The sequence below is a fragment of the Pavona decussata genome, unplaced genomic scaffold (genome assembly GCF_977016875.1).
Source record: "Pavona decussata unplaced genomic scaffold, jaPavDecu1.1 SCAFFOLD_329, whole genome shotgun sequence".
NCBI lineage: Eukaryota > Metazoa > Cnidaria > Anthozoa > Scleractinia > Agariciidae > Pavona > Pavona decussata.
The window spans coordinates 45234-58723 of record NW_028145717.1 but is presented as its reverse complement, the minus strand read 5'-3'; the positions used below and the strand labels follow the sequence as shown (position 1 = coordinate 58723).

At 39.1% G+C, this 13490-nt stretch overlaps 1 protein-coding gene across 1 annotated transcript in view; it reads left to right on the top strand.

The window, feature by feature from the left end:
- LOC146453540 (bifunctional heparan sulfate N-deacetylase/N-sulfotransferase 4-like) overlaps window positions 1-13254 on the top strand; it is a 29780-nt gene extending 16526 nt beyond the window's left edge. Inside the window, exons 5-8 of the mRNA XM_085096456.1 lie at window positions 764-892; window positions 3307-3489; window positions 10333-10550; window positions 13032-13254. Coding sequence (XP_084952582.1) covers window positions 764-892; window positions 3307-3489; window positions 10333-10401 — 381 coding nt within the window. The 3' untranslated portion in view covers window positions 10402-10550; window positions 13032-13254. The remainder of the gene's footprint in view (window positions 1-763; window positions 893-3306; window positions 3490-10332; window positions 10551-13031) is intronic.
- Window positions 13255-13490: the final 236 nt, after the last annotated feature.

Sequence of the window (13490 nt, the reverse complement as noted above, 5' to 3'; positions counted from 1 at the left end):
AAAATCTGCTTCGGAAACACTAATTCAGTTATCATTATAAAGAAAATTCGCCGCCATATCGCCGATTTACGAAATTCTCATTTTTTGGTCACGTGATGTGTCACGTGATCAAAGTTATACGTTAAGGCAAAAGAAAACACCGAGTTCAATATTCAGGGAAAATTTCATCCTGTTCTAGGCAGACAAACCGAAGATATAGGGGATTATTCATAATTTCTGAACACCCTTCAAACCCAGGCCTTAAACTGCTTGAGACAAAGGAGTCAAGGTAAACGGGTTCATAATATTTAAAGTGATTAATTCACTTATCATTCATTTTCAATTGAAGTAGGGTGAGTCACTGAGATGTTCATTGGGGAAATGTTTCCCAATATGGAGCAAATAAAATACTTCTTTGGGTCGCAGCTCCTTTACAAATTTGTCGACAATTCTGTGCATCTGTATCGTCAAAGTTAGTGCTTTATTTTAGGCAAAAGCTGCGTCCAGATGTATTTATCTCTGACACTTTCGCAAAGGTTCTGCCAGTTTACTTTGGAAAATTTCCTGGCATTTCGTCTTATTCAAAATGATGGGTTCTTTTTAGCTTTGCCTTCAAATGGAACATGTTCTTCCCAAATGAAAATTTTCTGATCAAAACTTCTGTTTTTTTTTTTTTTTTTTTGGTAAATGGTAAACATCGATTACAGATGGCTTAGTAATACTAAACAGTAAACGTTTCTTTGACGTTTCATGCTTTTTCCCCTCGTTTTTTTGTTGGTTTCAGGTTCTTCCTCGTCAAACCTGTGGCCTGTTCACCACAACAAATTTTTTCCACGAGATTAAGGGTGGCAAGAAGGCCCTAGACAGAAGTATTGATGGGGGAGAGCTGTTTGAAACGTTGTTACGAAATCCAGTGAGTATTCTCAAATTTACAATTTCTTTAGAAGAACAGGACTCGCGGTTTATTCCCAAAGGACCGAACGCAGTTTGCGCTTAGTAACCGCCCCTGGTTTCATTTTGAGGTTAAACAAACTACGCGACTTGTGTCGAAAAAAGAATTCTTTAGCAACATAATTTTTCAAGTTATTACAATCGCAAATGGTTACGCAAACAGGGTGTCTTCCATATGGGTTATGTCATTACAGAATACCGTAAACTGCCGCTTATAAGCCCGGGCTATACTGACAGTCCCGTAGCAGGGGGAGGGGCAGGGGGGGCTTGAGCCCCCCCCCCCCCCTCCCCCCCCCCCTTCCACCCCCCAGAATTTTTGGAAGTTAAAAAACAATCTGCCAAAAAATAAATAATTAAACCAAATTAATTGGCAGCAATCAGTCTTGAACTCTGACGCTGCAAGCCTCCCTTTTCACAGCTAGTTTAAAAAGTTGTTTACTACCTGGCTGTTTCCTTGGTTAACAGTTTGTTTTTATATACAACAGCAACAAAGGCACTCCTACGATGTGAATCGGAAATAAGAACCAAAATGGATCGAAATCAACCATGAATCTCAAGCCGTAAAAGCTATTGAAATAAACTACAATCAACTCTCTCATAGCGACCACTTCTCTTAGGCGACCACCTCCCGTAAGCGACCACTTCGTAAGCAACCGTTTTGTTTCTCTGTTAAATACTGTTTCAAGAGCTCTCTCGTGAGCGACCACCACTCAAATTTCTTAAGAGACCGCGACCACTTTTTAGGCCAGAAATTACACCTATTATTCCGTTTTCTGTCTCCGGCAAGCGACCACCCAACATAATCACGTATGATCGTTAGTAAATCATAGAAGTGACAAATAAAGTTCAATTTTTTTAATGACGTTACCCCGGACTGCTGACAGATCCTGTGTATACTTGCAACATTTTCGTTGTGCGGTTCCTTGCAGATTGTTTGATTTTATGTTTTGGACCGTAGATCTTTTCAGGTACAATATGCTGTAGTTCTTTTTAACATGGTTTGGCCATGTACTTGTGAAGCAAAGTTTTGCTTTTCTGTTGATTCTCGGTTTGGTCTCTATCATGTCGCTGTCGTGTTAAGTTTTCTACGCAGTCCGATCAGCCTTGCAAAACTTTCTGACAGATAATAATAGTTTACAGACAGAGAAGATGGCTATAATTAGATCTGTAGGTAAACGGGACAGATCTGTTCCTAATTGTTATACAAAGTTTCATCAGACGAATGAATAGATGTGAAAAAAATCAAATAAATTAGTTTCTATTTGCCTAATTGTAGCTGCTAAGGTAGAATTATTATGTAATTAACTAATCAATCCAGTATTACGCTTATTTTGTTGATTTCTCCGGTAAGCGATCACCTCCCGTAAGCGACCACTTTGTCGTACACCAAAGGTGGTCGCTCACAAGAGAGAGTGACTTGTTTTCTAAGACATCCGATCATTTATAGCAATACAAATGTCGCACAATGCTCCCACAGTCGGATCCTTACTGCCCGGTTCAAGCCAAATTTTAGAAGAGAAAGAAAAATTTGTCGTCATTTGTTTACGTCCTCTTTCAAACGTAAAATAAGGAAATTTCACATGGTAGTCCACGTAAAAGAAACGGCAAAAATGTACCAAAAAGTTTGATGCAGGTGCAAAGTTATTTTTTTTCTTACTAAATCTCCTTTTTTTTTTCTGTTATCGTTGCATCTTAAACTCCCTAATCAGTCCGTGTTTTGAGTGACGGAGCGAGGGGGGGGGGGGGGGTAGTTTTGTTTAACTATTTCGCTAAGCCCCCTCAGTTGTTTTAGCCTTGCTACGGGCCTGATACAACTTCATGAGGGGTCTTAGATGGGCTTATAATTATAAACGGACGGGCTTATATCCGGGTGGGCTTATAACCGGAATAAAAAAAACGTTTCGAAACTAGCTATAGCAGTGTTGACCGAAATGCGTTTTTCATTTACTGGTTTTGAATTAACGTCAATATTTAGAACAAAATTAAAACTAACAACACGAACGAAACTAGAAGAGGTTGCTTATATCCGGGGGGTGGATGGGCCTGTTATCGGGGGGGGGGGGGGGGGAAGCGGGGTGGAGTGGGCTTTTAAGCGGCTATTTACGGGACTTTATCGCCATTATCTTCGTTTTCACTGATCTAGCCGAAAACGCCACAAAATGTTTTCAATAAGTATTCGCTCATCATCCCCACTTACAAGATCGAAAACTCGCATATTTCGTGGCCTGTAATGCTTCCATTATCTGGGCGTGATGCATGAAGACCAAAATTGCTGCTGCGTTGCGGCGTTTTGTTACCAAGTAATGCAGCTGTTTGATTTCAAAAATTCATTCGTTTGTAGGACCTATTAAAGGCCTTTTATTTTTTCCCTGACAGGTGTCAATTGTAATGACTCACATGACCAACTATGGAAACGACCAGTTAGCTTTGTACGCCATCAGCCGATTGGTCAACTTTGTTCACCGCTGGACTAGCCTTGAGCTGAAGTACGCTTCGCCGATTGAACTTGCCGACATCTACTTCAATCTGTTTCCAAAAGATAAAGATCCCATCTGGCTGGTAAGTAACTTAAACTTGGAGCATTGCTATTCCGGCAAAAGTCACGCCGTTCCTCAAACTCGCAGATACTTCGGGCCCAAAAAAACTTTTTAACGTGCGTGATGTTTATAGCCAGAAATTCGATTTTTGACGTAGAAAACTTTGTAATAAAGAAACACATTTGAAAAAATATGTGATGCTATGTCTTAAGTCTGGTGAAAGAAGAAGCTTTATTCATCCATCTTAAAAAATAAATATACAATAACATAATTGGATCTAAAGTTAAAAATACACAATCATAAACAAAGGAGCCTGGCTGCCCGCGCAGTAAAAGAGCTCGCATGTCTTTTGGTTCTTGGCCTTGATCTTGCTACTGATCCTGGTGTTGATCTCAGGTTAAAGCTGTAGCAAGTATTTTGCTTTGTAGTGATTTTAATTTGGATGGTTTTTATTATTTCCAATTCTTTCCAATTCACGCTTTGTCACTACTTGTCGTATTTCCTCCAACGTTGGGAGGGATGTTCTCGGTATCCCAATGATGTCCAAACACCTGTTTTGTGTGGACTCTAACTCGTCTACAAGGTATTTCGGCAGAGCGCCCCAAACTGGTGATGCATATTCGAGGATTGATGCGAGGATGAATAAATGGTACATGGAATTTTTTAGTCAGTGACGCAGCTATCCTCGAAGAAAATTCGAGTACTCACAACAGGAGTCGAACCTATGACCTTCCGATTACTAGTTTGGATGCTCTACCACTGAGGATATGAAGAAGGCCCAGCTCCCACGATAGTTGTAGAATGTCCGAACTGTTTATAGGAGGTTCATAGGCTAGACTCATATTGGGAGAACTTGGATTTTCTTTTTCCGAGTATGCCCGTGTCTCTGACTGAAATAAAAAAAATATGTATTTATTATTTATTCACCAGGTAAACCATAACATCACATTCTTTTCACAAACACCATTCATCGACATTGAAATGCTTGCAATATCGGGAGTGTTTGGCACACGAACCTAGTTTAATGGCCAAGAACCCACGAGTCTTTGTAGCTCAATGGTAGGACACCCGAACTAATCTAATCGGAACGTCACATGCTGGACTCCCGATGACAGAAGTTCTAAGTATGTCACCGACTGAAAAAAATACATCTATCATTTTGGGCTTCTTTCCAATAAAACACTACCGGGATGTCGCAGTAATGAGAGCACTCGCCTCCCACCAATGTGGCTCGGTTCGATTCCCGGACTCGGTGTCATATGTGGGTTGGTATGTTGGTGGATATGTTTGTTGTTAGTTCTCGTCTCTGCTGCAAGGATTTTTCTCCGGGGACTCTGATTTTTCCCCTCTCCTCAAAAACCAAAATTTCAATTCTATCTGGACTATTGTCCAGCAATTTAACATGAGCCTCTGGCTCGGGAGATGGCACAAGCACTCGGAACCCGGAAACTCTTCGGGAGTTTTTGGGAAACCGGCCCCAGGTGCAGTCGTGAGATATGACGTCATAAGACATGTATGGTGATACCTTCATATGACATACCTTCATTTCATTTTCCAATCATTTTCCATCTTCAAATCTGGCTTAATCACAAGTCTCCAGGCTCCCCTCATTCCTCGTGATAGGGCCACCTTTTGGGGGTCTGGGTGTACTAGCGACACTCCTCAAACGTCACCCGGATTTTTCGCATATTATTCCCGCCAACAACGCCACGGTGGGAACAAGTTTCTTCAACACGGAGAACTACATGAAAAGATTAGATTGGTGAGTCAACTGAAGAACACTTGAATCCTAAGTTTCTTGTCGCTTTTTACTTTTAATCCCTCCTTTTTTTTTCAAAATTTCGCACAATCAAAAAATGTCATCATCTGTTTTTTTCCATATATCTTATTGTAGAAAATTAACGCTTGTTTTTATTAAGGTATTGGAAATACGCGGGAATTAAACTAACGCGAACTGAAGGAAAAATTAGTTCCCAGGAATAGAAATTAACGTGAAAGAGGGTCAAAATTTTCAAAATAAGGGAAATTAACGCGACTTACCTAAAGAAACAGAATTTGGTGACACTGGCGACAGGACCAAATTTATTTTAACACCAACTGTTAAGATACGAAACGCAAATATTGTTCGTGGAATTGTTCCTAAACGTAGGGGTTAAGCGATGGAATCTGAGCACTTCGACGTTCTTCACAGTGTCCATGACACAGGCGGATCTCCACCCTGACAAAACAGTCCTTTTTCTCTGGAGTGTATCGAGAATTTGGGGCGACGATTATGGAAATTAAGGCCGCGGAAACGCGGAAATTAGCAAACTTTAACGCGATTGAAATCAACGCGAACTTTAAAATTTGCGTTAATAAATTTCCTTTAAAAGGTATTTGGCAGAAGGATCAATAACAAGAAGTAGTGATTTTGTTTTTGGAATAACACAAAAGAAGATAATAATTAAGGTGACTGAAAATTGAATTTGTAGGGTGACATCAAAATAATGCGTCCCCGACTGTCTGGTGTGTGTACGTCTTTTTTCGCTCTGTTACTTTTCAAAAATATTACTCCCAACCTTAAAAGGTTCTTAGTTGACAAAAAAAACCAAACAAACAAACAAAAAAGAAAAAAAAACAGCAGTTATTGTTAAGCAGGATATGAGCTGACTGCTGTTTAGTAGAGTGAAAAACAGAACAGCCGGTAGCTCTTACAGTGGAACCTCGATTGAAAGGGAGGGGTTCACGGTTCTGCGTATGTCCATGAATCAAAATACTTTTTCGCCTTTGCTCACTATAACCCAAGCCTATTTTTACTTTATCGTTGTTTATGAACCATTCGGAAGGGAATAGGTAACTTGGGTGGTAATTTTTTTTCATATGATTCCGTTATTTCGCATGCAAATAACTGTAAACACATCAACCGTGGATTAAATCCTACGGGTCAACGCTAAATTCAATATCGACAGTATGAGTACAATCCACTAGCATTTTCTGTTAATTTTGGTCATCGGTCATTTTGCTTGGACTAATTATAGAATGTGATTACTGAAGTACATGTGAGTGGGATTTTTAAGGCCACAATGTTTATAAGAAAGAGAAAAAAACATTTAGATTCATGCACATGCGCTGAAATGTGAACCCCTCCCTTTAACGAAGTGCCAAGGGACCAGGTAAATCGGTTCGTTATGACGAGGTTCTGTTCCATTCATTTTAAAAGGTCGGGCTGGAGAATATCGTTCGTTATACCGTGGACCTCGTTTTAGAGAGTTTAAAGTTTTGCCATACTACACACATGACAAAATACGATACAAAATACAGGTTTTTGAGTCGAAGGTTAAAAAAAAAATGGTAAGGAAACCTAAACGAAACCACGAGGTCTTTATGCTTATATAAAATTAGGTTTTCTCACAAAATACAAGAGTGAATCGAGGTTCCACTGTTTCTATAATTATACAATATGCATCGCTCAGAATGCCTATTGTTCCTGGCACATTTACTTACTGCGCGGCAAAAATTTAAGACCTGTAATATTAGCGGTGAAGCGTAAACTGAATGACTCTTATTGGTCCAAATTTACGCGCCCACTGCTGTGTAGGCTACCGTGGATTCGGTGTGTATCGAAATGGAAGGCAACGCAAAGGTCGAAGTGTACGTTCAATCTTTTAGTGGTTTTGCGTGATTGCCAATGGACGAAACATCATGACACGAAAGAGAGAATTTCCAGGTTTTAGAAGGGCTTTAAATGAAAGAAGCTGGGTTTATAAAGTGGAAAGACATTGCAGCTCCCGTGGCGATTGAATAACAAGCAGAAACCGTTCAGTTTTTCTTCCAAATTAAGAACCGCCGAAAAATTTTCTTCCTCAATGCCAAATCGCCGGATAAAACTTGATACACGTGAACGATTTTGGTTGCGTAGCACGTGACCGAAATCTTCCCGGTGTTTTCAGCGTTGCAGATCCTTTCTGCATCCAAACGACGGCTTCTCTCAACGTGTTGTAACATCGGAAGGGGCTTTCCGTTTTGCTAAAGCCCGGGTGTAAAGTTGCTATTTTGGCTTTATCCAACGTGAAAAAAATGCGTTTTGCGTTGCGGTACTCAGTTGTTGTTGGTATGAATATGCAAATTTTCGGCGTTTGCGTTTGCTCCAATGAATCTATCTTATCGCTTAAGACTGAAAGATTTTTTTTTTCAGATTCTACTGTTATAATTTTATTCACAACATAAACTCGGATTTTTAGGGTAATTTCCTTCTTAGTTTTCATTTTTGCGTTTTATGTTTGCTGAAACGAACACACAAGTCATCTGACATTTTCTCGTAGCCCTCGTTAGTTTGTGGCGCGTTAAAGAGCGTCTGATAAAGATAAATTGAATAATTTTGGTTTCACACTCGATTGAGAAGAGCTCCCTGGTACTGTCGAAAATATGAGAAGAATGCTTAATTGTTTCTAAAGTAAGCGTACGTTTATACCGCTGGATGAAACACAGTTCGCGTGCCGATCAAGTTTGCAATTGTTTGACAAGAGAGAGAACAGTTAATTGAATGAAATTCAAAATCTTAGACACAGCTACCGCGGAATGTTGGTCACTTGCGTGCCATTTTACTCGCTGGCGTGCCATTTCACCCGGTGCTATGCTTGACACACTTCACTGTTCGATCCAACACGCACCTTTGCTTTTATCGTGCGATACGAACAAAAGAAAAATTTTAATTAGCCGTGCATTCTGACACGCTGCTCAGATGCCGGCGTGTCATTTCACTCACTGCCTATTGTTTAGCGTGTCAATTTGGCGTGCCCGTGCGTTCACCTTTTTCCCTCTTTTCCCGTGGAGGGTCACATTTTGAATTTGGCTTTATCCAAGTGAACGTAAATATAGAAATCAATACGTCAAGCGTTGATTGTCGTTTTGCATTAGCAAACTTTCAGTGTTTACATTTGTTCTGGTGAATAGATCTTATCGCTCGCACTGGACCCCGAATGAAATTTATTTTCGAAGCTTTAGTTTTAGTTTCCTACTTTTCACCTAGTCTTTTTACCCACGAAATGGTCTTGAATCTCTAAAGTTAATTGCCCGTTTTCTTTTTTATATTGCGGCCAGAGAAATGAAATGTTTTGTTCGGCTGCATTTAAATTCTGTGTTTACGGCCTGATCTTATCGATTACGTTTGACACCGAAGGGGGATTGATCGAGAAGAGCCAAAAGAGCGTCTGCGAGGGGAGGTTAATCGAAGTCGAACTTTTGGATATCCGTCCTGAAAGGAAAGTTGCCTCTTAGCTTCGTTCAATGAAAGGAGTTAGCGGACAACACACATAATAGCTGTTTTCTTTTAAGAATACGTTATTCGTTGTGTTGATTTTACGTCCTTTTTTTTGTCCGGTAATGGCGGCTTATGGTGAATACATGCACTATACGGCCAACATATAGCGCACGCGCAGTAGACCCCTCTTTGCCATTTGAGACTTACGAAGAAATCCTATTTTATAACTTGGGCTCCACCTAAGTAATAACAAAACAACTGAACAGAAACCAACCAGTCTGAAAATGAAACTAACAAGTACGCTGACAAGAATCGACTACGTGGTTATACAGTTTGTTCGGTGGATGTTTGTCATTAAAGTAAAACTGCTTCGGCTTAAGGAAACAACCGTCATAAGCAGTTACATTACGCACCGGAACAGCTGCCACGAGATGATATCGATGAATAATGAATGATTTCAACCACTAATCAATGAAATCAATGACTAATCGATGCAATCGATGACTAATCAATAACAAAAAATTTTGTGGCCTATCGATTAGTCATCGATTACTCATTGATCATCGGCAATAATCAATGACTAATCAACTGGTTACCTGACGATAATCGATTGATTACTCATTGATTTCATTGGTGTCATTGATGTCATCGATAGGTTATGCGGTCTGGCGTGTTGACTAAAAAGGATCATACGCTTGTCTTCAGCACCTCGCGGGCTGCATAGTAATTTAATTTCTGAAAGACTCTTTTGGTGGCATTTTGTATTTAAAATTAGTGACCGTATATTCAATTCAATTGCTGCTATAAGATACAATGGCCGGGTACTGTTTACCATTTACCACATTTATTTACCTCCATCAATAACATGATTATTAGTGGTCAAAGGATTTAAAAATAAATAAATAACAATAATAAATAACCAGCTGAAAATTCACAATACTGAAACAAGGGCAGCTAAAGCTGCATGGGATGGAGCTTTAACTACATTCTCTGAAAAAATATTCCATTCCCTTATTGTTCTTGGGAAAAAAGAAAAATTGAAATACTCAGTATGAGTGAATTAGACTTTGAAAGGTTCCGCATTAACATGGCCACTTTTTTGTCCCAGAGGGGTTAGGTACTTTGTCGCATCAATCCCTGTTTGACCATTGAGGATTTTATAAAGCAAAGTTCTGTTTCTTTTCCGTCTTTCTTCAAGGAAATTCCTCTGCAGCTCGCTTAGCATATTATACACTTAATGTGTGGTCCCGAGGAAAACAAAACTAACTAGTTTCCCGAGGGACCATACATTAAGTGCTTTGGTATATATTTAGACTTTCCCTTCAGCAATCACAGCAAAACAAACAAACAAACAACTGAGAGGGCAACAACTGCGGAATTGTATCCAGGACGGGATACATTTGTATTTGATCAGGGGCACGTAAAAAAGAGTCATCTAATCAAAGTGCTCGTTTTGTTGAGTGAAAGTCTAGGTAATAACAACACTATATGATGGCCATGTGATAGCTATGTGATTTGCTAGAAACCAATTAACTAATATCCCTAACCATGTTTAAAGGTTTGCTATCCCGGTGGTAGCCACAGAGCAACACGAAACACACTGAGTTTACAATTTTGATACTGCAGGTAAATCCAGGGGAATCAAAGAATAGGAAAAGTACCGTGAAAACTGTGTCAGAAAGAATACGTTCTTGAATGTCGCCAATCAGCTAGAGAGAAACTGCTGGTAATGCAACTCAAGGAGCTCTTAGGACAACAGGAATGCGACGACTCAATAAAAGGGCTAGTTCCATTGAGCCGTGTATTTCAGAAATACGACTCCGCGTTTTCAACACATTGGAGAGGTACATACAATTATTATAGCTAATATAATTTTTTTAGTGCATTGTTATAGTGGTGGATTTAGTAATGTGCAAAATAGGACTGTATATTTACTCTAGTTTACACTTCCAAAGTTTCTTTGGTGAAGGGTATGTGACCAACAGTTTTATGTTTGTTGGTTTTCACGTGACAAAGAAGACATTGAGGTATTTTGTCATACAAATTGACATAAAGTTTAACTGAAACATTAGCAACTAGATTGTTTTTTTTTTCTGTTGTGTTGCTAGCTTCTTTAATAATCGTTATCTAACAAGTTCCTGCCGACTCCATCTCCACATCTACCTTTACGTCCAACGATCTTTTCAGATATATAATTTTTCTCCACTTGTTGAACCATGGGAAACCAAAGCATCGATAAAGAACAACTAAAGAAAACCTTGGTCAGATACATTTAATGGCTGTTGGCTCCAAATGAGATATTTATCTCGAAAACTGTATTTTCCATCAGGTTATGTTTTCTCCAGATCAATATGGATTTAGACCGGGTTATACAACTTTTGATTGCCCAATCGATCTCATTGAAGAAATTACAACTACTCTTGATCAAGAAGATTACGTGGTTTCTTTGTTTTTAGATTTAAGTCAAGCCTTTGATACTGTAAATCACCAAGTTCTATTAACTAAACTTAAGTTTTATGGAATACTACTAAAATAAAACAACTGGTTTCGATCTTACCTCTGAAATAGGAAACATCAGTTACATGCAAATAGTGTCGCTTCTGAACTACATCTCATTTCTTCCGGTCTACCTCAAGGATCAATACTAGGACCTCTGTTATTTCTCATAATTATCAATGTTTTACCCAAATCCACTGTGTGTGAGATATATAGGCTTATATAGGAAGCCGAAAAAGTTTAGCAAAAATTCGTCTTCCAAGTCGGCACTCTTAATCCCCACGGAATCCACGACTACTTTTCAACTCGACTAATTTATTCTTGTTTTCCACGTTACCATGTTCCTACCAATAGCGTTGCTCCACTGTTCAGCTTAAAATAACCCCCTTTTAACACACAATTCCTTATTTCGCTCTGACGCCGGGATAACGCTCAAAACTTCGGCACTTGAATCTGCTTATACTAGCCAAATAACCGTATCAACTCTGTTGATAAAATATAAAAATTTAATCGTCTCCAAATGACAGTTTGTTTGTGCTTGCGCTGGTGGTGGCGCCTTTGATTTTTTTTCCATCAAAGATCAAGCGATGAAAGTTTATGACTACGTTACTTGCCATGAAGCGAGTTTCACCATCAAACAGTTAAATACTAGGTAGCAACTATGAAATTGTAAACTGACTCTACTTTACCACGCACTAATTCTAGATTACCCGTTGAAGTCATATTTTATTATCATGAACTGTAGGGAACTGGTATGGTATATCTCAGCACAGGTTGCACTTCCATAGATATCCAATAGGAACCCACAGATTTTGGAAGTGTTTCAAAGTCGATTTTTCGTTAGTTAGTTCGTTTGTTTGTTTAAGAAAGGTCACCCGAAAATTGAAGGAGGAAATTCCAAACTTTTATCAAGATTAACACTCTTGTTACAGATCGTCCAATGACTGCCGACGAAAATAACGTTTTCGTAACCGTTGTTTTACACGTCTTTTGGCTCTTCGCGGATATATAATCCGGAGATCTCGGGGTCAGAAAGTCGCGACAGTGCGAAGATTTCTCGGGAAAAATCGGGACCAGCGAGGTTTCACCCGTCAAAACTTCGCCTTGACCTGGCTGTGCCCCTTGGTCTCCGGGGATTGTCCCTCTCTGATCACAAGATGGATTTCAATGATGGTGTTGTAAATAGCGAATTTTTAAGTCTCCCCAACAGTTGGGATTTTTAAAGAGTTGAGTTGAGCTTGAGTTGAGTTGACGGCAACCATCAGTTTAGTTCCTTTTATTGATTCTTGACATAAATCTTACAAGAAATGCGTACTGCCCACGGTTAGCAAGAGCTAGTCGAGGCGAGCAGTGGTTACAAGCAATATTTACAGAGCAAGAGAAAGAAAAAAACATATTTAAATTAGGTATATAGATATGTTTGCAGAATAAATTTAATGTGTTATATAATGTATTATGCGAAATAAGGCTATAAGGAGCTTGTATCAATAAGTGCAAACATAAGAAGCCGAGGCTTCATAATATTTTCGCTTAAATTAAATTAATTAAATTATTCAATCATTTAAAAACTATATCCTTCACCCCCTCGAAGCCTCAGTTGTTTGTGATATGCAGGGTATTTTAAATATTTTATTTTATTTTATGTTATTTTAAATTATTTTAATTTATTAAAAAAAAAACTGACGTAACAAAACCTTCCATGTGTTTTCTGTGGAAAAGGCGAATGCACCTTCTTTAATTTCCAGCGTGCTTGTAATACTTTTTTGGTTTCTATTTAACCACAGAGGTTTATAAAAATGATTGCTGAAAAAAGTATTCATTTTTAATAGGACCACTTGGAAGGCTTTACCTTTGTACCGTTCTTCAAATGGAACCAGTTCGGCGGCGGTCTTTCCCAGCCCCTTGGAAATGATGCCTTCTGAAAGAAAGCTAGTGGCATTGTGACTTAAGAGACGGGTATACCGACACTATCACCAACTGAATTTGAATACGTTCCGTTGCCACTGCTTCGTTATTTGTTGTTTAAATAGAATAAAAGTTTACAAACCGTAACATTTTCAGAGTGGTAAATTACTCTTAATTAGGATAGAGGAATTTGAAACATCTCCAAAGTTGTTAGGGACCTTCAGATGAGAGTCCGAGAACGAGATTGAGTACGACCCCGAGATTCAAATTTAAAATCTGTCACATCCCCAGAAATCTCAACCCTTCCCGTTGTTTTCCAGCAGATAAGAAGACCCTAGAAGCAAGATTGGCGTGACATGCGGTTATCTGAAGCACGCAAACTC